Here is a 23886-nt window from a genome sequence, read left to right on the forward strand (position 1 = left end):
TAAAATGAAAATTTTAATCGTAGTCATAAATATGTATACACTAGCTATCGCCCGCGACTCCGTTCGCGTAGAATAAGAATAACATAAACAAGTAGCCTAGTTGTTCTTCCAGACTATCCTCTACATCTAGACCAAAATTTATCGAAATCTGTTCACCCATTTAGACTCATAACTCTAACAAACATCCATTCATCTAAACTTTCGCATTTATAATATTAAAGTGTAAAAAAGTAATTTTAACCAAATACTTGAAGGAACCGGCATGCATTGCACAGCTATCAAAGAATATCCTACTAAACATCTAAATTAGACTCTTCTTTAAAAAATATGATTGGTTATATAAATAAATACATGATGATCCCTCAAAGAGTAAACCAAAGCAGATAAATCTTAAAACGATTCGTTGATAGAAAGACCGTCAACCTTTAACAATTCATCTCTGATTTGCTGACAACCGGTTAATGGACATCACTAGACACGACATTTGATGTCAAAGTGTTACTATGTGCAAAAATAATGTGGTGTGGTCGATGAATTGGAGTATAAAAAAAACAGTGCACATACCTTACACACTTTGAAAAATAAGCTTTAAGTTATTTACACTCCACAGTTCGAATGAACACGACTGATTTAACAAAACAAAAAAAAATACAGACGAATTGAGTACCTCCTACTTTAGGGCGGTGGGTCGCAAAATAACAATATGCTTTGAATGACAATATTAAACAATTTTTTATTTTTAAGTGCAATGACTAATGACCATATATTTTGTTAATTGAATAGGTCGGTGCTTAATGTATTGAAAGTATGGATGGATTGTGTGAAAGAGGATATGCTTGAAAAGGGAGTGGATTCAGATATGAAGGCTGATAGAGATGTGATGAAGAGCAGCACATACTGTGCCAATCCTCCGTAAGGGATAAGGTCAAGTTGATGATGACATGATGGATAAGTCGATGCTTACAAATAATAGCTTTTGTTTTGTTCTGTTTGCCTCTATTAAAGTTACTGTCAGTTTATCCTACTTTGTGTAATACTTTAAAGCTTTTTGCCTGTCTATTGATAGAGATCAGTGCTGGAGACAGTCTGTGGTCTGCCCTCAGTCTATAAATAATACAAATAAATACTGAGTCCGATATGGGACTATATGTATTCTGCGCCTGAGTCCGCCCGTCTGCCTCCGCCCAGGTATAGGTTTACATACTTCTTTTGACACCCGGCAATTTTTGGAAATAAAAATGACAATTGAATATCAGGGTATTAGTGACGCAGCTTGTCAGTTCACTTTGCGACGTTACTTTAAACATTTTGTGTGGTTTGTTGGTATTATTCCATGGAAAAAAGTGACGACGTTTAAAAGTAGTATAGGAGAGGAAAAGTAGTATAAAAATATGAATCATTTTGTGTCTGTTGCAACGAAAATGTGCTGCCATTTGTTAATTCAAAAAATTTCTTAACTGTTAATTTTTTTACATGCATATTTACTAAGTTATAAGGAAATTACATTACATATTGTAAACAACAAATAATCATTAACATTTCTATTATTCTCTATATGAGCTTTATTTACAATTTGGCCATTTTGTATTCAAAAAGGTAAAATTGCCCTTAAATGTGGAAAAATTCATTTGATGGTAGCCCCAAATTCTCGGTGGCGCAATCTTGCCAATGTCAAAATGGTGCCATAATATCCTTGTGATACTATATTTTCATCTCGATTTGTCATTGTTGTTTCGTCGAAGTAGATTCGTTTGTCTTGACCGAAAATGCTCAAGCGAACGTTTCATGATTTAATTGAAATAAAAAAGAAAGTAGCAAAACTGGAGAAGTCCAAATCTGCTAAAACTAGTAAAAAGCGCCGCCGCATTATTACGATGTCATCTTCTTCTGACGAGGAACCTGCTGGTAAGCATAAAGGTAAAGAACACCATATACAGATTTAATTTTTTATGTTTTAATTCTATATCTCAGATTTATACGATTAAATAACTGTTGTGCTGTGATTTTTAAAAAAAAATAACAGAACACAAAACTCACTGTCGACCAAAGTTTGAGAAACAGTAATATATACAGTTTATGAAAATGGTTTGCGAAAAGTATAACTGATTAAATATTAATCGAATCTTAGGCTACATTACAAAATTGCTTATTTTATTGAAATATGGTCCAATCAAATCAAAATGGCCACCTTTGTTCTTAAAAATTTTCAAACATATGTTTGCAAGTTTTATCTATAATATAACATTTTTACGACGATTAATTAGTATATCTTGGTTCTAATTTAAAAATAAACTAATACAAAATATGAAATACCAGGAAAAGCTAGTGATTTCCAAAAATATGTCACCAGAGATGGTAACACATTTTGCCACATAACAGCCTATAAAATCAAATCAATTTATCTCGCAATATTTACAAAATAAATGAAAAAACAAATAAACAGCTGTCCTCACTACCATGGGAAAGCCGAGATTATACAAAGAGAACTAGCATAATGAAATAGCACAATGGCTGCCATCAATTTCATATGTTACTTTAGACTTTAAATTGAAATATACTAAAAACAATTAGACTGTTGACATTATTCAATGTTTTGTAACATAGTTTTCAAATAAAACAAAAAAACAACGGAGCAGTAAAATTGTCACTGTTAAAACAAAGCTTTTATTTCTACAGGATCAGATTGCTTAATTTATTTAGCGAACCCTCATGTTTTGCCAAATAAGGTTGTTTATTAATACCAATTCTCTTCCAAAACATCGTAAGGCTTTACATTATGGTCATATAGCATCTATTAACAGTCTTATAGTATATTGTAACTGTCTTCTTGTGATTAAATATAGGAAGGAAAGAAATAAATAGGAAATTAATTTTGAACACTTGTTATCAGGTTCCCGCCCAAAAGGAGTGAAACGAAGCAAGGAACCGCCGATGCCGATGGCAGCAACTTCTTCAACGCAAGAGCCGGAAAAGGCTAAGCCTCCGGCGGAGTCATCGTCGCGGCGCAAGTCGTCTGAAGCGAAAGGGTCACGGGATGGAAATAAGGAGCCGAAGAATCTGACCGGTATACAGATACAAGATAAATTTTGGCGAAATGTTACCAGGAACTTAACCATTGCAACGGCGGATCTACTATTGTATATTAAACAATATCTTTTCATATTTTACGGAAGCAATTCACAGCTGGATAGACACTTATACATTACGCGAAAAATACTGGAATGAACACTTAAAATGACTGTTATCGACTGGTTACAATTGCAGAAGTCATTTGAATAGCCTCTCGGTTGGTCACATTGGAAGAGTAAACAGAGTCCTCTCCCTTCAAGGCTGGATCCGCCCTTGCCCGGCGGGCGAACGACTGAGCCAGCATCTCGATCATTCGCCCTTATTTCCAAATGATTAAGCGCGATTCGTTGCCATGGTACTGCACCTTTGTATTTGATTCATAATTTCTTATTAAGTAATCATTAACACTAATGTTAGGTGAAAACTATTTTGCAGAACAATTTAAACTAACAGAACGTTTTTAGTTATGATATCGAGAAATTTTGTTACATTTATAACAATATCTGCAAAATACATCACTATTTATTAAATCTAACAAGATTTGAAGGTGCTGTGCGTGGTTTCTAATATGTTATACTGTGTCTGGTTCTATCTTTCTATGTACATGGTTGATCTGTCTTTTGGACATGATTTCAAAATTATAATATTTTGGAGGAATTGAAAAGTTACACACTATTCATTTAGTTAAACTAGGATATTTGGCCCCGTGAACATTTACTTGACACAGAAAAAACATGACATGAAAGAAACATTACGAGAGGATCATTTGAAGTGATTTTGACGTTGACGGGGGGGGAGGGTGCTAGTGAGCAGTCATAATTTAGTTTGACTTGTGTACACGAGGACAGATATCCTTGTCGGTCTAAACTAATTTTCACAAATTGAATGTGACAGAAAATTTGTACTCTGTTATATTTTTTTTTAACCGAAAACCATATAAACTTAAATGTTCATAGATAACCAAACAAAAACAACACAATGAAAGCAATGACACTGAAATATCACTATAGATTATTACCAAAGCAAGAGATAGGTGAATTATCAATTTTTTTGTTTGAATTGTCAGAATGCTTATATCAAAATGAGCTGAATATCTTGCAGTTGTTAGTCAAAAGACTCATTTTGTTTGAAATGTAACCTAAATGAATTTTTTTAAGAAAAAATGTAATTTAAATTGGCATAATCTGGTTGTTTCCAAAAGTCAGTTCAATCAGTGATATAAAAGGATAGAAAATAGAATAAATTGCATGCAGAAGTACAGCTGTGTCTGGATGGAATATTGCTCGTATTTAGCGTGCAGCACGATTCCTTGTATAATCATTTTCTTAATATTGTATGAAACTATAAGTGTCGTAGTATTTGATTTATGTGTGTAATACTTATGTTAAAATTTAATAGATATATGTATTTCCAAAATCTATCCATTTAACTTCATTACTTCAATGGACTTAGTTTTTACTAATCAGTTTTACTTTGTAATAGATAACAATGCCTCAAGATCAATTTAAGAAGTTTAAAAATTAAGATAATTTTTAGTTTATGGTTTTGGTTTTGGAAAAATATGCAACTGACAGGTTAGTACTAAATCTATTTATTTATGGTTTTATATTATTTTTGTAACAGATAAACTTATGTTTAATGTTAAAATATATTTACCTTTTGATGTGCTTGATTGTTGTTGTATATGAATGTTAAATTTTATACCTCTTGTCAATGATGTTTGTAAGTTTTTTATTTGCATATTTATAAAAAATAAATACACTAAGACTTTTTATCTGTTTGTGCTACATAGCGCCGGCACCGGACTCCACCAGCGAAGGTGACCAGCCTCGCTCCAAGAAAGGAAAAAAAAACGAGTAAAGGAGTAAAAGCCTATTCAATTTGTTTTATTTGAAAATCAATACATCATTTGCATATTTCATAGTCTTTGTAGCTATAATATATGCAGTAAAAAGGTGAAAACATTTAGACACACCCCAAGGACAATTTTAGCAACTATTCATCAATTTTGATGGGACTCAATGAAGAGTAGCTGTTGCACATAGTATTGTAATTGATGATATGGTACAATTTTTTAAATTGTGCACTTATGCAGCTTGTGGACGACAGATCATTCAAAATATAGTGTCCATATATTTTCATTAGTATAGTATTATTGGAAGTTTTAAACATAGTATTTTATATTGTTCATGATGTAGAGTAGTCTGGGAGAAAACATAGGTTACTAACTATTCTTTTTAACTTTCTCCGACGGAATCGGGAACAAGAGCTAGTACCTAATAAAACTCGAAAAACATAAATGGTCAAATGTATTTTATTTACACTTAAATATTTACAATCACAATAAATATTAAAGTAATAACAATAGGTTATAATTTTTGAATAAACCAATATGAGATACATTATTTATATTTCAGATTTTATTAATATCACTCCAAAATAAAGTTTTGCATAATTGAATGGAATTGTTAAAGAACAATGAATCGTAAAAAGCTGAATTTCACTGGATTGTTACAGTACACTATTATTTGCTATTTAATATGCTGGTTAAGGTATTAACTTCAAATTAAGACTTAAAAATAAAATAAAAATACAACATTTGGCAAGTCAAATTCAACTTTGACTTTGACATTTGAAAATGCAAAGGAAAACCAACCGGAAGTGTCAATGTCATTTTTTTAAAGATTCTATGGCCTGGTAAAGATACATTTAAGCCAATATCAATTTGGACGTCAAACATCATAAATAAATGTCCGAATTTGGAATTTGGTAATCAATGAATTGACTTATGTGAATTTTAAATTACCTTTTGGTTGGTCTTGAGAAAATTATGCAATAAGAAAATTAATCAATAAGTGAAACCGATGTTTTGATTATCTTAATAAACTGACTAAATAGTTAATCTCAACGCAACAATAAAATTAAATCGACAAATTAGTTGATCGGCTGTTATTATATTTTTTTAATATGTTTAAATGCCATTTTATAGAAATTTTACAAGTTTAAACCTTTAATTTCCTTTCGTGTTTGTTCGTTGTTTATCACTGAAAGCTATGGTGCATTTAGTGTCTCCGAATAACATCTTCGAGATACTTAAATTAATTGAGTAAAAATTACAAGCTTAGTGAGATTCCGTTTGAAGGTTAAGATCATTTTTTTCAGAGATGTTATCCATGGAGCTGGAAGAAAAAAATATTTATTTGATTTCGTCGTTTAGAACAATATTAAATATTACTCTACTTAGAACGTATAGATGAGACACCGCGATCCAAAAGTAGGTTTCGCTTTTGGCTGAAACTAAAGTTCGCTGCAGCGCTAACAAAAATTATATCGTCTAGCCAAACAATAAACATAAAAAGTGCTGGTTCGCTAATATAGGCAGGTTAGCTCAGTCAAAGTAAAGTAACTTAACTTACGCTTTTAATAATAAAAAAAAAATACATTAAAAAAACTAATCGAACTCTCTAACGATGAAATCTTAAACAAGTGATGTTTGATGTTTTAAAGATCAGAACGATGCTTTATTCTGTTGTATTAGAATATACTACTAATGGATAGTTGCAGCGCCATAAGCCGCGTGATCATGCAACGCGATGTCTTTTCTATACGTAATATTACAGGATTCACAACTTAATGGCGGCTCGTGGTTGGTTGTTATTGTATGCCTGCTATCCGCTTATATGAGATCCAGGGAGGTGAGATCCATCTAAGCTTGCGGACGTATGTGTCCTACGCCGCGTCGATATCCAAAATAATTATGTTTGACGTGTGGTGTTTGGCGCAGCATGACTTGCGAGCCGCCACAAAGTTTGGATTGCACTATACCTCAATGTCCACAGGGAATTAATTTAGTCAATAACTTTAAACATTTCAGTTTTAAGCTATAAAACAAAAAATGTCTTAAGACACTGAGGTTTGTGTCATGTTACATTAGTAAAAAGTAGTAAATAAATATGATTACTTCAAATAGGTGACCACGTGGCTTAAAGTTTCAATTTATTGACTTACGCTTCTAAACGCCATCTCCTCCATCTAATGTCCGCTTGACTGTAATAAAAAAGCAATTTTACTAAAGAAGGTACGCAAGCACCTGATTGTATAAGAAGTTCGCGACATATCACACACTACATTAAACATAAACCAATTAAAATAATAGAAAACAAAACGCTAGCAACATATAAAATGTGTTAAATCACAAAAATAAATAAAAAATATTTTCGCACAGAATATATCGCTTCATCAATTACATAAAATTTACATAATTAAGGTTAACAACTCTAACAGAGTAAACTTACAATATTTCTTGTCAGAGGAGATTCTTTGCCGCCTCCTTTCTCTTGGCACACTCCTAGTTTTGCTTGTTGCAGATCGAACAAGGCTCTCCAGAATTTCATCGCCACTGTAACATAAATATAAGAAATATATAAATAAATAAAAAATAGAACAGCATAAGATAACAAGATTAATGACTTCAAATGATTACATATAAGTTAATACGTTTTTTAAAAATATATTATATAAGAATGATTTTCGAAGATGGATAATTTAGTGGCAACCCTACACAGCCACAGGGTAATGATAGATTTCTGTATGGAACTCACTTTATGAAGTTGGTATCGGTTGTTTGATATTTCCGCCTGCCATCAGTAACCATGTCACCCTCAGCTCTCAACAGTTCTTTTAAGGCGCAATCTGCTGCATAATCTCCATTTTTATTAGAGAAATTCCCGACCTGCAAAAATATTGCCACGTACACTATAATAAAACCAATACATAAAATAATAGTTGTACACATTTATGACAGAGAGGTGCTGGCTAATATAAAAACACACTGTTCTTACATAACTACTGTTAAAATAATTACAGAGTTAAATTACCAGTATATTTTTCAAGATCTATAAAATATGGTTCGATCCATCAGACCAAAAGAGATACAGATCTCATGAAAGATGTTACTATTTAAGAATTAAATTTTATTAAGATCTCTTTAGAGTAGTCTTATGAGAACTCATTTCCTCAGATGGGTGGAAATGTATAAATTGCTTACATCAGTGATCATTTTCCCTCTAGTCTTGTTCCTTTCCCTATGATTTGCTCGTTTCTCAAGTTGCTGCAACACGCGCTCTCTCGTGGTCCGATATTCAAGTGCGAACTCCGCAATTACTTTGAGGAATTCGGATGGTTTCGTTTTCACCACTTCAGCTGGTGGAACTCCTAAGAAATATAGGAACTTGCTGTACCTGTATAAGAAAATTGTATTTACTTTTAGACATTTTTCTCCAAACTTAGAGATAATGAATTTGAAATTGCCAAAATACATATTTCTATGCCTCGCATTTTTTAAATGAACAAAGATTTTATATCAATGTATTGATTAAATGTTTGTTACATGGGCACTTCTAGAACAAATACGTACCTTTTCATGATCCTTTTCTTGATAACACCCAAAATAATGATCCTTTCAGCGGCATCAATTAAAAACTCATTGATTTTAGTTTTGCAAATCTGAGCACTGTCATGCTTCGCCACCCTCTTCATGTGGTCCCAGGAGGCCTTGCAGTCGCACTCTAATTTGTGAAGGTTCGCCGATAGAATATCGAAGTCCACTTTAGATGCTCTAATTACTGGGCCCACCTGAAATTAAATCATAGTTTCGAATCGTTAAACATTTCCTATAACAAAATAACAATTTAGTTGAAATGGTGTCAAGAAATATTAGCAAATGATCTGCTTGATTTTTAAATAGCCAAAGGAGAAACTCTCTGGAAGACATTGATGATGATATCTGTCGGCTAATCTTACCTCGCTGAAGAAATCCGTGGTATCAGGGAACTTCTCAATGATCATTTCGCATATGTGATACAGCAGAGGATGTTTGTGCACTGTGTCCTTTACCTCCATCACTTTAGACAAATATTCCAATCGAAATCCTTTCACTTGACAACCATTAAGAAAGCTTCCGACAGATCTTAATGTAGACAATATTACTTTAAATGTTTTGTTCACTTTTAACAATTCAATTCCTTGTTTCAGGTCCATTAATGGTTCACTAATTTCTTTCTAAAAAGTTGAGAAGATAACAAGATTAAGTTATTAATTTACCTTATTTGGTTAGTCTATCTAAGATTTGGCTTTATGTTGCTTAAACCATCATATGCAAAAAATGGTATTTATTGTCAGCATGCTTATTTTATAGTGTTTATGCTATTGCTGAATATTGTGTGGCTATCCAACCAAGTAATTAGTGCTTACGGTTCATCCACATCTGACGACTTTGCCGCTGGCTAGCTGTATTCGCTAGATCTGGACAATTGATACATTAGCTGTTACTATACGACACAAAATTCAATATATCTTACCTCCAAATTATCAAAGTCAAGTTTGAAGACCCAAAGCTTAAGTCTTGAAGACAATTCGTTAATGGTAGCTAGAGCAAGCAAGAACTGCTCGGCACTTCCGAGCGGTAAGTCTGGATTGGCATACTGAAAGTGTTATTAATTTGTATACAATCTTGTAATGTGTCTTTTAAAGTGTTTTAATTTTTCACGTTTGAATTTTAAATATGACCATAAATACCTGCGCTTCTTGTATTTTAACTTTTTCCTCTTCCGTTGGTAGCATTGTCAAAAGCTTCTCTATTCCTTCTCTTCCTATGACTGTAGCATCCATTTTCATAATAGCCGCCTTAATGGTCTGCGGTGTTGGCAACTTTTTCATTGCTATATTTATGGCATTCGAACGTTTAGCATCTAATATAAGATTTCTCTTTGGTTCCATTAATTTCTGAAAATATATAAGTAAAACAGTTTTAACCCTCGGAAACAGTCCTCAAAAAGGTTGGGTGTAATACTGTACATTCTTTCTCACCCTAAAAGATGAAATATTAATTAATATGATATACGATTTGTACTCACTTCCTGTAAGAAGAGCAGCCAATCCGCAACCATGAAATGAAGAAAAAAGAACAAGTTAAAAACAAAAATGAAGACTTTAAAAACTAGAAGTCGTTTCTCGCTATTTTGCTTTTCAGAATAATTCCACAAAGCAGTCGATTTTAACATTACCTACATACCTTAATTATTAAGTCATTGGTTCTCGATTCAAACAAATGCTCTAACATAGCCGTATCTACGGGAACTTCTGGGAGTTCATCCCAAATGAAGCCTCCAACTTTCGTCCTGATCGGTGGAGGGATCGGATTCTCTTGGATTTCTCTCCAAAATAGTTTAACAGTCTTTTTATTTTTCTTAATAGTACCCCTGTCACAGTCTTGCCCCAAATCTAAGGGTAACGATGGTGGTGGATTTGGGACACTGTTCTTCAGAGTATGTAGCTGAGATCCAGGCATGGGGGGTGGCATCCCCAAAGACGGGAACATATTGGGCGGCGGTGGCGGCGGCCCACTGTTTCCGTTCTTGGTCGGGGAAGCCATTTCATCGTCTGAATCTTGTTTCAAATCGGAAAAATCCAAATCACATATATGAAATTCCCTATTCAGACCGCTTTGCTTAAGTTTTTCCCAATGCAAATCATTTTCTGATATTTTCAATTCAGGTACTTTGGTACTTTTCTCAATACTAGGACTTTTGATGATTTCTGGAAAGATGTAATAAAAAAGTTATTAAAATCAAGTCAGATAATATTAAACTTTTGTATTTGATTCTTACCTTTTGATTGAGATTTCGCTAATTCCTCTTTGGCTTTTAAAACAATCCCCGCCATATCCGCCACTTTTAGTGATTTTTCCTCTGCATTGGGACTCACCGGGTTAGTTAACATTTGGGCTATGTCTTTAATACTGTGTTCTCTGTTAATTATTATTCCTCTATCTTCCTTAACATCGGATGTAGTTTCGTTTTGTTTTTGTCTCATCGCAGCAAGAGTGTCCACTGCATTAACTGTGTGTCCTAAAGTTCCGTTCCGTAATCTCTGTTTTAGGCCACCGGTGTATCTCAAATTAGCTGTAAGAAAAATTCGTAGATGTTAAAATATTATAAATATATTCATTTGAAATATATCAATTTGTAATTTTCAATCATGATCTATATCGAGCACTGAACCATGCAATCCAAAATCAATTAGTAGGTTAGTTAATCAACAGACCGTTTTTCAACACATCTGGTAGGTAGTTGGTTTTTGGCAGTCTGCTTTCGAATGTCTTTTCATCTTCTAATGGACTACTGATTCCGTTGCTGGCATACTGCAGTTGGCCGTTTAAACTACCATTGATTTTGGAATAACTCTCTTCAGCGTAAGTAGGGGAAGATGGAAATTCTCCATTGGTATCTGAGTAAGCGGTACTGGTACGTTTGCGGTCTCCGTTGATATTACCAAACAGGCCATTGTAAACATCACTGGAGTTGTTTAACATTTCTTGTTGCTGTATTATATGATGTGCTTGTCTAGCAAATCTATCTTTTCTTCTTTTCCAAGCTGGTGTCAGTTCCTTGTTTTCTTTGTTATCGTTTATTGTTGGTGAGTATGATGTGCGAAGGTTACTGTTTGATTGTATGTCAGAATCCGTATGATGGATGATAGGCAGTTTAGCTGTTGAAAGTTAGTGAAGTAGTAAAAAAACACAATTAACTTTAAAATCTTAATATTTTTTTATGCGATGACTATACACACAATGCATTAAGTTACTGTTAACATATTAAGGAAAAAATGCAAAAGCTTTTAAAATGTAATTCCTCTTACAAGCTTTAAAATAATACTTTTCAAACCTTTTTCCTTCGCTTGTTGCTTCTTTGATTTTCGTCTATCGGTCGTATTTAAATTTAGACTCCTTCGACCCAATGACATTATGACCGAGTCATCAAGTTGCCTATAAATAACAAGAAATTAAGGACGGTGACAGAATTATAAAAAACATTATTAGACGAAAACAACATTAGGTTCCACTTACTTTAGCGCTGTTCCTGTTTCGTCGCCGTCTTCATAGAGAAGTACAGCTTCGAATATTTGTAATTGTCTTAATAGATCTAAATCTGTGCCTTGTTTTGTCATGTACAACTGGATAATTTCATCTATTCCTTGGTCTTGTAAGGTATCCACTTGATCATAATACGTATCTCTGTCTGGTATATTGTTTAGACAAACATTTATTAATGTAGTTGCATATATAAGTAATTCGGTATCAGATGCATCGATGTCTTGAAGAATTTTCATCACGTTATACCACGGCTGCCTGCCATTGGTGCCATCGACGACGTTAATAGCGTCGATGAGGAGCAAACAGTTTTTATCGACGTATTCAACAAAAACTAATAGAAGTTTAAGCGATATTTTTACAACGTGCCTATATTTGCTCTCTATTAATGAATACAGCCACTGAATGCATCGCTTGTGTATCATGACCCCGTGCATGCCATCAACATACAAAAGGATCTGAAATACAATTATTAATTTTTAATACGATAGTCAAAGTATAAAAACATCACACTATCAGCGATTACAATATTAATACTAACCTGACCAAGGGCTCTTAGGATATAATCCAGATAGTTGTGATCAGCTTTGTTAGCCACTTGCATAAGACAGTCCAAGCCCTTGTTCGCGACAAATTCATGTACGAGATCTTTGTCCGATTGCAGGATCTGCTTGAGTGTGAAGAGAGCTCTCCTGAGCTCCCTACCTTGGGAGCGCAGTAGTGTATCTGAAACGTTACAATGTATACAATCAATTGGTAAAGTGGAGACAGAGTTGTTTTCTAAATTGGTCAAACCCTTAAACGGGTTCAGGGAAGATTATAAAACACCTATGTTTCCGATGCAACCTATAGAGATCGTGGAACCCTGTCTTATTGGTACCGGGGATGACGATTATAATTTAAGAAAAAGCTGTTACACAAAAACGCACTTATTTTTAAATTGCAGAACCCTCTTGTTGCATAGCCTCTTTCTAATATAATACCTTATATGAATTTTTTATATGATAAGTATTAATAAAAAAAAAATTACCAATGATGCCATGTACGCGCACTGAGAGTTGAGTCCGCAACACGAGTGAATTCTTGCGGCTGAAAAGTAATAAAATCGCGTTTTTTATCAGATTGTTAGGTGCTAAAATTAATAATGAAGTAAAATTAAAAGTCCAAAAGTACCGAATTAAGTAAATATTCATTGGAGACTTTAACTTTAATTGTTGTTGAATTAAAGATTTGGCGGTTGGAGAAGTTGTGGATACGTGATGATTTATTTTGTAATATTTGACAGCTCCAAAGTAGTTAGCTGTAGAAAGAATGTTTTGATTTAAAATAATTTGTTAAAATCCGAACTTATTGCGAAAGAAAAATAAATTGACGTATTTTTGTTGAAGATGCTTAAAATTTTAGAAACCATCTTTTTATTATTCTCGATATCATGAGATGTAATTTTAGCTTATTTAGACTTAAATTAATTAAATAATTTTATTGTAAATAGATCTAAAATTGGAATAAACGTATTTACACTTACTAAGTTAAATGGTCAAATTCATCTGAAGAATATTCTTCTTCAGACATTGTTTATTTTTAATCACCCACACGTCTAATTAACTAGATATCTAACAGGCAATTATTACAAAAAAAAAAATAAAAAAAAATTTTCACACTTGTCTCGATCACTAAGTTACTTGCACATCGTATCGCGTTTGATTTCGAACTGCGCTTCTGTAAGCATCGAACGACTTTTCTTGCTTACCTATCGAAACGCATGAATTATTCAGTTCCGAATCTATTCCTAAATCGAAACCAAGGTTCGAATTGAAAATTTCAGTTAATAATTACATTAATAAAAGGTTTTCGTGTTTCACAATTTTTCGTAACAACACAAGTTTCTCGGGGATTAGGACTAAATGTTTTTGTTAACTAGCTTTCGCCAGCGATTCCGTCCGCTTGGAATTGAAAAAAATAAAAGTGATTACCCTATGCGTTCTTCCAGGCTATCCTCATATCTATGCCAAATTTCATCTAAATCCATTTAGCCGTTTAGGCTACAAACTCTAACAAACACCCATCTACCCATCTAAACATTCGCATTTATAATATTAATATGAAGTATGATAGTAAGATTATGAAATCTAGGTTAGTGCATACGGAAATTAATTAAAAAAAGACAGCTAATAAAAAATAATAGATGGAAGTAGTGTGCAGTCCCTTTGTAAGAAAAATGACAGCTAATAGAATAGCCTAGTCTAAAAATGTAAAATAATTTCATCTTGTCTGTTTTTTGACCGACTTCCCAAAAGAAGGAGGTACTCAATTCGTCGATATGTTTTGTTCTATAGCGGTACTAAATTCTATGAATATCGCTTGCTTTTTTGCAAGACATTTAACTGATTGTAAATAGATGGGAAAAAACTACGGATGACGAACACTCACGGTTTCGCTTGATAATAGTATAGTTTTCTATACTTTCCACGCCATTGGAGAAATGAAAATGTTTTGATTATTTCTTACTATTGATGTAGCTTGTCGTTTTGTAATTGTGAAATCTCACTGTAGATTTCCACTGTCGAATTATTCATACAAAATGTAACCTATTTTTCTCAGGGACTATGTCGTAGTCAAATATCCAATGTTCTTACATGTTTACTGTTTTATGGATAATCAGATGGTCGTAATTCAAATCCCAAAATTATTATTGATACTGGATAAGTAATGTTAATCTATATTAATATTGTAAAGAGGAAAGTGTGTTTTTTGGATTTTTGCATGTATTCGATTCACATAAAAACTAATGGGCCGATTTCAATAATTCTTTCACCATTAGGAAGGTAATTTATGTGAGTAACATAGACTAATATTAACTGTTTTTTTTTTATTTTTTACGCGGGCAAAGTCGCGAGCAACAGCTAGTGTTTAAATAATTGTGAAAGTAAAACAAAACTTTTTTCATAAATATAGAGTAACGTCTTTCGAGAATGTACAACAGCTGGATTTAATATTAATACCGTATGATTTTATTAATAAAAATTAAGGAAATACCGCTTATTGTTGTAACTGAGATAATCTTTATGTTTCGGGCACGTATAAGGAGAATTAGACTAAAATGTTTCACTGTGTATATATTTTAGCCCAATTCAAATTTACCCGGTTAGATGTGTAGAAATAATCTAAATAAATACATTAAGTAGATTCGGTCATCGAACTATTTTGGTTAAAATTGCAAATAGAACGACGACGATAACCATAGACGAAGTTTTATTCTTTGTATTTTTTACATATTTAGAATCAGGTAAAGAAAAAGCGTCGGTGGTTCAGAGGTGAATTGATTTATAATTTACAGGTCCTGTGTTCGAATCCCGACATACACCAATGTGTTTTTAAAGTTTTTATGTGTTCTTACGGTGTAGGAAAACGTGATTCAATTTGCACGTATCGGCGATTCAAAAGTTTGAATTCAACCAACCCTTACTAGGCCATCTTGCCGTGTGTTCTGAAACCCTCAATTGTGACGTGTGCTAAGCTTATGATGAAAGGAATGAAAATATTTATATAGTAACTATTTAGTTTATTAGAATGTAATCTAGATGTGCGAATAAAAAAACAGAATCAAAATCGGAATATAAAAGATATGTGCATATTGGTATTGGTATATGTAAGTGTGCAGTCTATTGCGCCGGCCCCGACCTCTAAACTCCCCAACACAAACACGTCTGTCAATCATAATAAATATACGTGTGTAGCCACATATTTCACTCAATGTGGACAGTTTTGTTTCTTAATTTAGACATTTTTCCTAAAAGATATTTTGTATAATAAGGCAGTATTATTTATTAACTCATGTATAAACTCAATTTAATCGTAAATACCAGAAGGATGAAGTAGCGACGATCTTTGGTTCATCCTTGGATGCCTTTTTTGCCTAGGAGACTATGTTTAACTATGGTTCTCTTTACAGTTCAAATTTATGCCTAAATATTCGTCCAATATTAATAATCTTCCTAATATTATAAATTTAAAAGCTTAGATGGATGGATGTTTCTTAGACTATTGATCTCGATAAGATTTGGAATAGATGTTATAGTATAGTCCAGAAGAACACATAGGCTACTCACTTTTGTTTTTTTATTTAAATTTCGCGCGGTTGGAGTCGCGGGCCGAAGCTAGTATGTTATAAAGTTTGCATAGAAATATATGGAGTGCGTATAAAGTATCGACGTAACGACATAATAGCAGGATGGTTACAATTGCTGGGGATCCCTTAACATGTCCTCCTAATGTTACATGTACATATGCACATGGGAATCGCTGAAGTAGGGGGAGGTAGAGGTCATCTGCCCCCCCTTGAAGCTACACAAATGTAAAATAGATATGCCGATAACTACTAATGAGATCACAATGATGGTGGCCCTACTACACCTAGCCTAGATCGTGGACTTATAGCTATAAATCTAAAATCTACTGGAACGTTTAAATATTCATCGTGGATTTTCTTTGTCGTAATATCTAAAAAAATATTGATAATAGGCGGCACTATCCCGGTCTCTGGTTCCCCCCTAGTTGGGGCGAAGGCTCTAATTTTCTTTGAATCAACGAGAGTTTTTTTTCTACTTAATCTAATATTCTTTTTGTTGTTAAATTTACGTGAAAGGGAAGGCATTGAATTGACACAGGATTTCCTAGTTAAGGAGCCAAAGCGATATTGATCCTGTAATCAATGATTATACAAAAAAGAATCTTTATTATTATAAAAAAAAAACAACCTCAAATGTCTAAGTTTTATATACCTAGTTTATTTTATTACGGGCAGTTAATACTTTTTTAATATAAATCTATATCATATATTCGTTACGTCAAAGTATTGCATATTAAGATTGACTCTCGATATTACAAAAGTATTAATCAATTCGAAAAATCATGATAATCGAATCTACAAAATCACAAGTAGGTACGTCATACGATTATTCCTCGAACTGACTGTTACTCAATGCATGTCAAATTAAAAAGTCTTGCAAGTAAATTCAGTACTCCTTGAATCACATTGCTAAAATATTGTAGCTAATTATCATTATTCTAACTATCGTTTATTTTATCTTATAAAACATGTCTCAGAAAAAGTGAGAAAAGTATCAAAAAATACTCAAACTAAACTGTTCTATGTGGAATATCTTTTACCAATAAACATTAAAAAGGTCACTAAGGGCGCTCCTTACTATAGAGTCATACTAATTAACGATTTTGAGTGTGATATTAAGCGTAATGACATACAAAGAAAAAAAAATTACTTGTCTTGAAGTCCCTCGAGTTCTTCATCTTGTTCGCCGAGTGTCGAATCTAAATCGAGATATGCTCCATAGTCGCCGTCCTTAAACACCTGAAGAGTAACGTCGTCAAGCTGCAAAAAAAACAAAATGATATTTACAATAAAGTCTGTTGTAAATTACAAAACTTTTTCAATATAATTGCGGTAGTTTTTCGGAATAAAAATGTATAAAAGCGCCATCTAATGGTCAACGGATTTAAGATGATTCTATTTCTATTCCATTAGAGTGATTGTTTAACAAGTAGATGGCGCTAAATACAAGTTGAAATACAATTGCATAGAAAATGCATACAATTTTTTAATTCAACATTTCTCGTTTAATTGAAATAATGAGAAAATCTAATGTTACTTATTGAGTTGCAGGGTTTTTAGATAAAAGGTAACCGAAATGTCGTTTTGTTCAAACTAATTATTTTTTGTAATTCACTCTGAAAAACACGCGTAATGTTTAAAATAAGTTCTCAGTTGTGATCACTAATGTTCCATATGTTTACACAAGCACCTGTGTGTGTTGGCACTGTGCCATCGTAGATCCTAGTTATTGGGCAAAGGGTATTGTGGGAAACTGGAACAAAGTTTAGAAATAGTGTTTCCAATAGCTGTTAACTATTTATAATGTAAAATTATGTTTCGAATTTAAAGATTTCAGATAACATATTCACAACAAAGAATTAGGATGTTGAAATAAAAATGTAATATGTGAGAAAATACAGGTGTGGTAAACATTTACCGTTCCATTTGAAAATCTCACATAAAACGTAAATTGGAGTATGTTTTTGTATAAAGTTCGATAGTGAGAGTCTATGTAGAACAAGAATTTAATTAAAAACAAAATAGTCAATTTTAAACTAAATTCGCGGATCGAAGTTATTCGGAGCGAGTGTATTTACGTGCATTTCTGCTAACAATTTGTACACGTTCACGTGAGGTGAATACATACGAGGTTTTAAATAGAATGTATGAGGCAGCTTCCCAAATCTCAAGATAAATAAACATTATAATGTTACTATTAAAATGTGTCGAAAAACAAATGTGTCGATACAAGTGTCTTGGCAATCGAAACACGATGAGCAACACGAAAACAAACATGGTCTTTATATATGGAAATACTTGCTTGTTTTTAATTTATATTAGTAACTAGCTTTTTCCAGCGACTTCAACCGCGAGGAACTAAAAAATTGTGACTAAATGATTACCTTGAAGTTTTCCCAAAGTACGAGCACAACGAACGTAATAAAAAAACTTATTTCAATACACTTAAATACAGAAGTGTGTTGACTTTTTAAATGTTTGACTGTCGATTTTAAAGTTGCTTTTCTGTTAAAAAAATAATTAATCACTTATTGAGATACGCTCTAACAAATGATTTACCTTCTCAAAAAATCTTATTTTATTTATAGTTTATAAAATTACGCGGAAACAACTATAAATAAACGCTAAATAAGTATATTCCATAACAAGTTAATTGCTAAAATAGTAGTTTAACAATAATATGTAAATCTTAAAGAAACCTTTTTTAATTGTATTCATATTTCAGAAGGTATGCAAAGATCATCTAAACTAGGATTTATTAATAGTAATCTTTACTACTATTATTACTTTTAATAATGTCTAAATTATCAAATATTCATTCAGTTCGCGTGCGTAAACTAATTTCCGGTACCAATAAAGGTTACGACTGATTTTTAAATTACTAATCTCATGTGAAAAAACGGTCGTCAAGTCAATGACAGTACGAGGTCGCATACAAACTTAAAATAATGACTAACCCAATAATGTCTGGCATCAACTATAAGTACTGAAAAGGTTCCTAATTGCTTAACATTATGATGTATCTTAGAAACACATTTATATTAAAAGAGGAAAGATTTGTATTTTTGTATGTATAATAACTCAAAAACTACCGGGTCGATTTAAAAAAAAAATCCACCATTAAAACCTACGCTATCACTGAGTGATATAGGCTAGAATTTTTTTAATTTACGTGGACAAAGTCGCGAGCAATACTTACTTATGTATAAAGTTATATAGTCCAACTCTCTCTCTAAAAAAAAACACACACCGATGACAGTATTTTTATAAGACATGTTTGCAAAGAAATTATTATGTCTTTAATATTATTTGCATGTTCATTTATAAAAATGCTTCCGTTAAGGCATATCATTAGACTCAAAAGCGGGCCATCTGCATCCTGTAACCTGAACGATTTGTGCATATGATTACGCCGTGTGGGAAAAAAGAGAGAATCCTACCCCATCTATAACTCTGAAAGTAGTCTATTGTTTGTGATCGGTACATCAGTCTTTTCTTACACAATAGACTATTTTGAAAAATCACTTTTTTTTTCATTTATCCCTGAATCTATGATCAATTTACGACCCGTTTCAAATTGAACACCAAGGTTATGCATTAGGCACCTACAACCGATTTTATAATAATGTTAGGCAGTTTACATTTTACCGTTGACTGATAATATTCAAATGAGAAAACAAAAAAGAGCACGAAAATATATAAAAATAAAGTTTTGATTTTTTGTAAAAATCACAGTAAAGGGTACACTAGTTAATAGTTTACATTTGTAAAATTCTCAATTGAAAAAGTCAAAATTACCGTTACCATAATAATTTTGCTTCCTTAATGTTGGTAGCTTGTAGTTTAAGGTCCTTTTCCAACATGAAGGTATATTTCCAATTTATTTACTCCCTAAGTTTAATAAATTGAAAATATAGAGCCTAAAGCGTGTCGTCGGCTTTTTATTAAAGAAAGTATTATTCTGAAAGATGTGATTGCTGACATATCATGCCACGAAGTAGTGTGTGTTTACGCTTTATTATATTAGTACGAGCTGTTGCCCGCGACTTCGTCTGCGTGGTATTAGAAAACATACAAACTATAAAAATTACAAAAAGCTACGTATCCCTCGGGAACCGAACATTTCTCGGGGATGAAGCTTATCCCATGTGTACTCCAGACTTTGTTTTATATCTGTGCCAAATTTCAATAAGATATGTTTAACCGTTGCAGAATGATCGAGTAAACATGAAAAAACTAAATTAATGAATCCCATGGGAACCGTAACTATTCCAGGGATAATAAGTAGCCTATGTGTTCTTCCAGACTATGCTCTAAACCTGTGCCAAATTTCATGGAGATCCGTTCAGCCGTTTAGCCTACAAACGCTAACAAACATCCATCCATCCATCTATCTATCCATCCATCTAAACTTTCGCATTTATAATATTAAAATAAGTATCGCATTTATAATATTAGTAAGAAGTAAGATAGATATAGATGGATTAACTATTTACAACAGTATACCTTAATCTTCATTAGTGTTTCAAATGGCAAGCTCGGTCGATTTAAAATAACATTTGTTTGGTTAACACTGTATAAACAATATGACGACAGAGATAAGATAAACTATCAGATGCAATGAACGCATTATTGATTTTTTATATAAAGTAGCTAGCTGTGGCGGGATAGACTAATACTGGACCGCTAGAACTAAAATATTTGTTTAATACCAAGTAGGGTTTAGATAACATTCAGTAGACGGCAAGAAAATCTTACTTCTTACTAATATTATAAATGCAAAAGTTTAGATGGATGGATGGATGATTCTTAGCGCTTGTAGCCTAAACGGCTGAACGGATCTCCATGAAATTTGGCACAGGTTTAGAGCATAGTCTGGAAGAACACATAGGCTACTTTTTATCCCGGGATAAGTTACAGTTCCCCTGGGATTCATTAATTTAGTTTTTTTAATGTTTACTCGATGATTCTGCAACGGTTCAACATATCTTATTGAAATTTGGCACAGATGTAAAACAAAGTCTGGAGTATACATGGGATAAGCTTCATCCCCGAAGTGTCCGGTTCCCGAGGGATACGTAGCTTTTTGTTATTTATATACATAGTTCGTATGTTTTCTAATACCACGCGGACTAAGTCGCGGGCAACAGCTCGTTGTAAATAATAATGATATAGGTACAAGTCAAGTGGTGACATCTTTTGCCTAAAAAAGCTAACAATTTTTATTAATAGTGTAAAAGGTCTAACTATTATTAGATATCTATTGCACATTTCTCTTAGCCCGGTAAGAGAAATGGATAATGCTCACCTGTGTTCATAACAGATATTTGGCGCAGATAATTTTAGCCAAATGCCACGGTGAGTAAGCTACATTAGCCGCGTTATTTACACCTACATTAATGCAGTATTATATACAAACAAGTATATAAAACATATGTAAACATTTTATACGTCTTGCAACGAAAATAAGATAACCTTTAAATCTATTTAAAACCCAGAGATAAAAAACATTTCACTCTTTCGCAAAAAAAAAACAAAAAACAAACCTGTACTTAATTTACATATAATGAATATTATAAATGTATTCGATACGATGTTAAAAATAGAAAACTATTGTCACAATTAGTATCACTTACTGCTTACTCAAACGTTCCCTTAGTGTTAATTTTATTCACTAAAGATACACTAAAGATAAAACAAATTTGTGGCATTAAGTTTACCACCAATTATTCTGAAATGGTTGCATTTGCATTTGTTCAAAGTTCAATAGTTGTATTGTATTTTGTAATTTATGAATGTACTAGTTTTCGCCCGCGACTCCGAATGCGGGTAATTAAAAATTAAAAGTAAGCAGCCTATGTGTTCTTCCAGACTATGTACATCTATGCCAAATTTCATCGAGATCCGTTTAGCAGTTTATGCTACAAACTCTAACATCCATCTAACTACTTTCGCATTTTTAATATTAGTAAAATTAGCGAAATTGAATTCCGAGTTTAGAGTACGAAACTTTCAAGTTTATTTTGAATTTACCCATAAAAAGTAGCTTGCGAACAAACAGATAAATAGACAGACAAAAAATTCATATACAAAAAAAAATTTCGTTATTAGTAACGAAAATCCGAAGTTAATTGTTTACGAAATGTAATTTTTTTCCGATATTGCATACATACACTCCTATATTACTAATTTATTTGTAATAAAAAGAAGGGTTAAAACTTACCCGATGTGGTGCTTGTAGTAACCGATGTACGGCCGCAATTTGATACGACAGCGGTATTGTAGTATTAAACGTATGATACAAAGGTCTTGTTGGTTCCCGTACATTGTATTCTGTAAATGGGTCCAAATCGTTCAGATATTGGACCCTGCATACAAACGTTTCCGCACCAATATCCCTTACAGTCCCATTTACACGTAAATTATCCTTCACTTTTACCAATTCGATCATTTTTTTAACACTTTTATCACAGTTTTTATAATGAATAATAGTTTTACTATAATGTATATCACATTGTACCACTAAACATACAAAGAAAATTGAAATTTATTTTATTTTACGATAAATGCAGAGGTTGCAAACCTTATCGTTTTGAAACGGTTTATAATTGCGGAGCCGGTTTTTGTTTTTCGTAGTAGATGTGTGTTTCAGCCGCGAACTGATTTTAGACTAGTGTAAAGTGCTGTGCACCATCACGCCGTTTGATAATCGCGTAGCAAATATCTCTTTGATTGATTATTATGAACATTGCAACAAAGGTGGAACTAATGCAATTGCTTTACATTCAAACTTTGTTGGTATACTCTTCCGATGGATGTTAAAAAAATGTTTATATTTGCAATTTAAGTATCGAAGAAAAAAAACGTATTTTTAAAAACCTGTAAGCAGAAATCATTAGATAAAAAAACGTTGACACATTTTTTGACGTTGGTTGGAAAAAATCAAGCTAAAACATTGTGCTAAAAATGTTCTTTACCTCACTTTTTACTACGACCTAAACAGGATGTCCATAACTTTCGTTTATGAGGTCACATGTGATATGTTTTTTTGTACAACCGATTAAAATACATATCTTCTTATAACATTCAGATAAGATTTACAACAATCAGCTTCTTAGCTCATTAAACGATTTCAAAATTTGTTAACGTTTGCTCATATTGTATCAAGAAATTGTCAACCTTGTCTTGTCAGTTTCTTAGAAGACTGCATATTGCAGTGATATCAAAAAATGATAATGAGAATATATTACAATGTTAATTGTATTGATGTTGAAACAATTTATAATTCAAATTACGACAATTTGTTAAAGATTTTTTGATTCCTTTGTCTTCTTAAAAATACTAGAACAATGTAGTTTGTATTATAGATTATTTATTAAAAAAAATTAAATACTTTATATAGGATGTAATTATTATAAGCTGTAGATAGAATATAATTTATAATGTAAGAGTGTTGATCAAGTTTTTGTAGACGTTAACGCATCCTCTGATAGCGGTTTTGCTTCCTTATTTTTTATTAAATTATAAGACGAGAGTAATATAATATTTTTAATAAATATTATTGAGGAGAAGTTAGAGTTTTTTACCGATTTCTTTTATATTAATATTCATTTTAGTGACTAATATAAGTTACATAAGTGTCAAAAATAACACAATCGATATTCAACTTTTAATTCTCTTATAAATTGAAATTGCTCAATTAGATATTCTCAACGTACTGGTATTATTGGTCCGGAATCTTTAAATTTTCAATTTTTTC

The 23886-nt window shown here is 32.5% G+C and overlaps 2 protein-coding genes across 7 annotated transcripts in view; one reads left to right on the top strand and one right to left on the bottom strand.

Annotated features, from left to right (window-relative positions):
* Positions 1 to 1670: 1670 nt before the first annotated feature.
* On the top strand, positions 1671 to 4944 carry LOC106104455 (calpastatin-like). Of its 3 annotated transcripts, XM_013284514.1 has the most exons (3): positions 1672 to 1917; positions 2891 to 3064; positions 4862 to 4943. In XM_013284514.1, the coding sequence occupies exons 1-3, from the start codon at positions 1767 to 1769 to the stop codon at positions 4927 to 4929; spliced, it is 393 nt and encodes a 130-aa protein (XP_013139968.1). In that variant the 5' UTR covers positions 1672 to 1766; the 3' UTR covers positions 4930 to 4943. The 3 variants fall into 3 exon arrangements, with proteins under 3 accessions (XP_013139967.1, XP_013139968.1, XP_013139966.1); XM_013284513.1 differs by having other exon boundaries at positions 1671 to 1905; positions 2891 to 4944; XM_013284512.1 differs by having other exon boundaries at positions 1673 to 1917; positions 2891 to 4944.
* A 484-nt stretch (positions 4945 to 5428) lies between these two features.
* The window catches only part of LOC106104478 (FH1/FH2 domain-containing protein 3), a 37770-nt gene continuing 19312 nt past the window's right edge, over positions 5429 to 23886 (bottom strand). The window contains exons 2-20 of one of the 4 annotated variants that reach the window (XR_001225675.1): positions 22351 to 22649; positions 17278 to 17387; positions 13029 to 13087; positions 12540 to 12724; positions 11975 to 12456; positions 11793 to 11893; positions 11173 to 11616; positions 10737 to 11030; positions 10142 to 10665; positions 9984 to 9986; positions 9646 to 9852; positions 9429 to 9551; positions 8872 to 9129; positions 8486 to 8703; positions 8117 to 8309; positions 7671 to 7801; positions 7365 to 7468; positions 7031 to 7116; positions 6158 to 6248 (exon numbers count right to left, since the gene is read on the bottom strand). Coding sequence is in view for 3 of the 4 variants with exons in the window: in XM_013284539.1 (XP_013139993.1) it covers positions 6163 to 6248; positions 7365 to 7468; positions 7671 to 7801; positions 8117 to 8309; positions 8486 to 8703; positions 8872 to 9129; positions 9429 to 9551; positions 9646 to 9852; positions 9984 to 9986; positions 10142 to 10665; positions 10737 to 11030; positions 11173 to 11616; positions 11793 to 11893; positions 11975 to 12456; positions 12540 to 12724; positions 13029 to 13087; positions 17278 to 17387; positions 22351 to 22578 (3750 nt within the window). In the remaining variant the exon portion in view is untranslated. Of the gene's footprint in view, positions 6249 to 7030; positions 7117 to 7364; positions 7469 to 7670; positions 7802 to 8116; positions 8310 to 8485; positions 8704 to 8871; positions 9130 to 9428; positions 9552 to 9645; positions 9855 to 9983; positions 9987 to 10140; positions 10666 to 10736; positions 11031 to 11172; positions 11617 to 11792; positions 11894 to 11974; positions 12457 to 12539; positions 12725 to 13028; positions 13088 to 17277; positions 17388 to 22350; positions 22650 to 23886 lie in introns of all 4 variants that reach the window. The other 3 variants (XM_013284541.1, XM_013284539.1, XM_013284540.1) reach the window with 3 other exon arrangements.

The sequence above is a fragment of the Papilio polytes genome, unplaced genomic scaffold, assembly GCF_000836215.1.
Source record: "Papilio polytes unplaced genomic scaffold, Ppol_1.0 DF823621.1, whole genome shotgun sequence".
NCBI lineage: Eukaryota > Metazoa > Arthropoda > Insecta > Lepidoptera > Papilionidae > Papilio > Papilio polytes.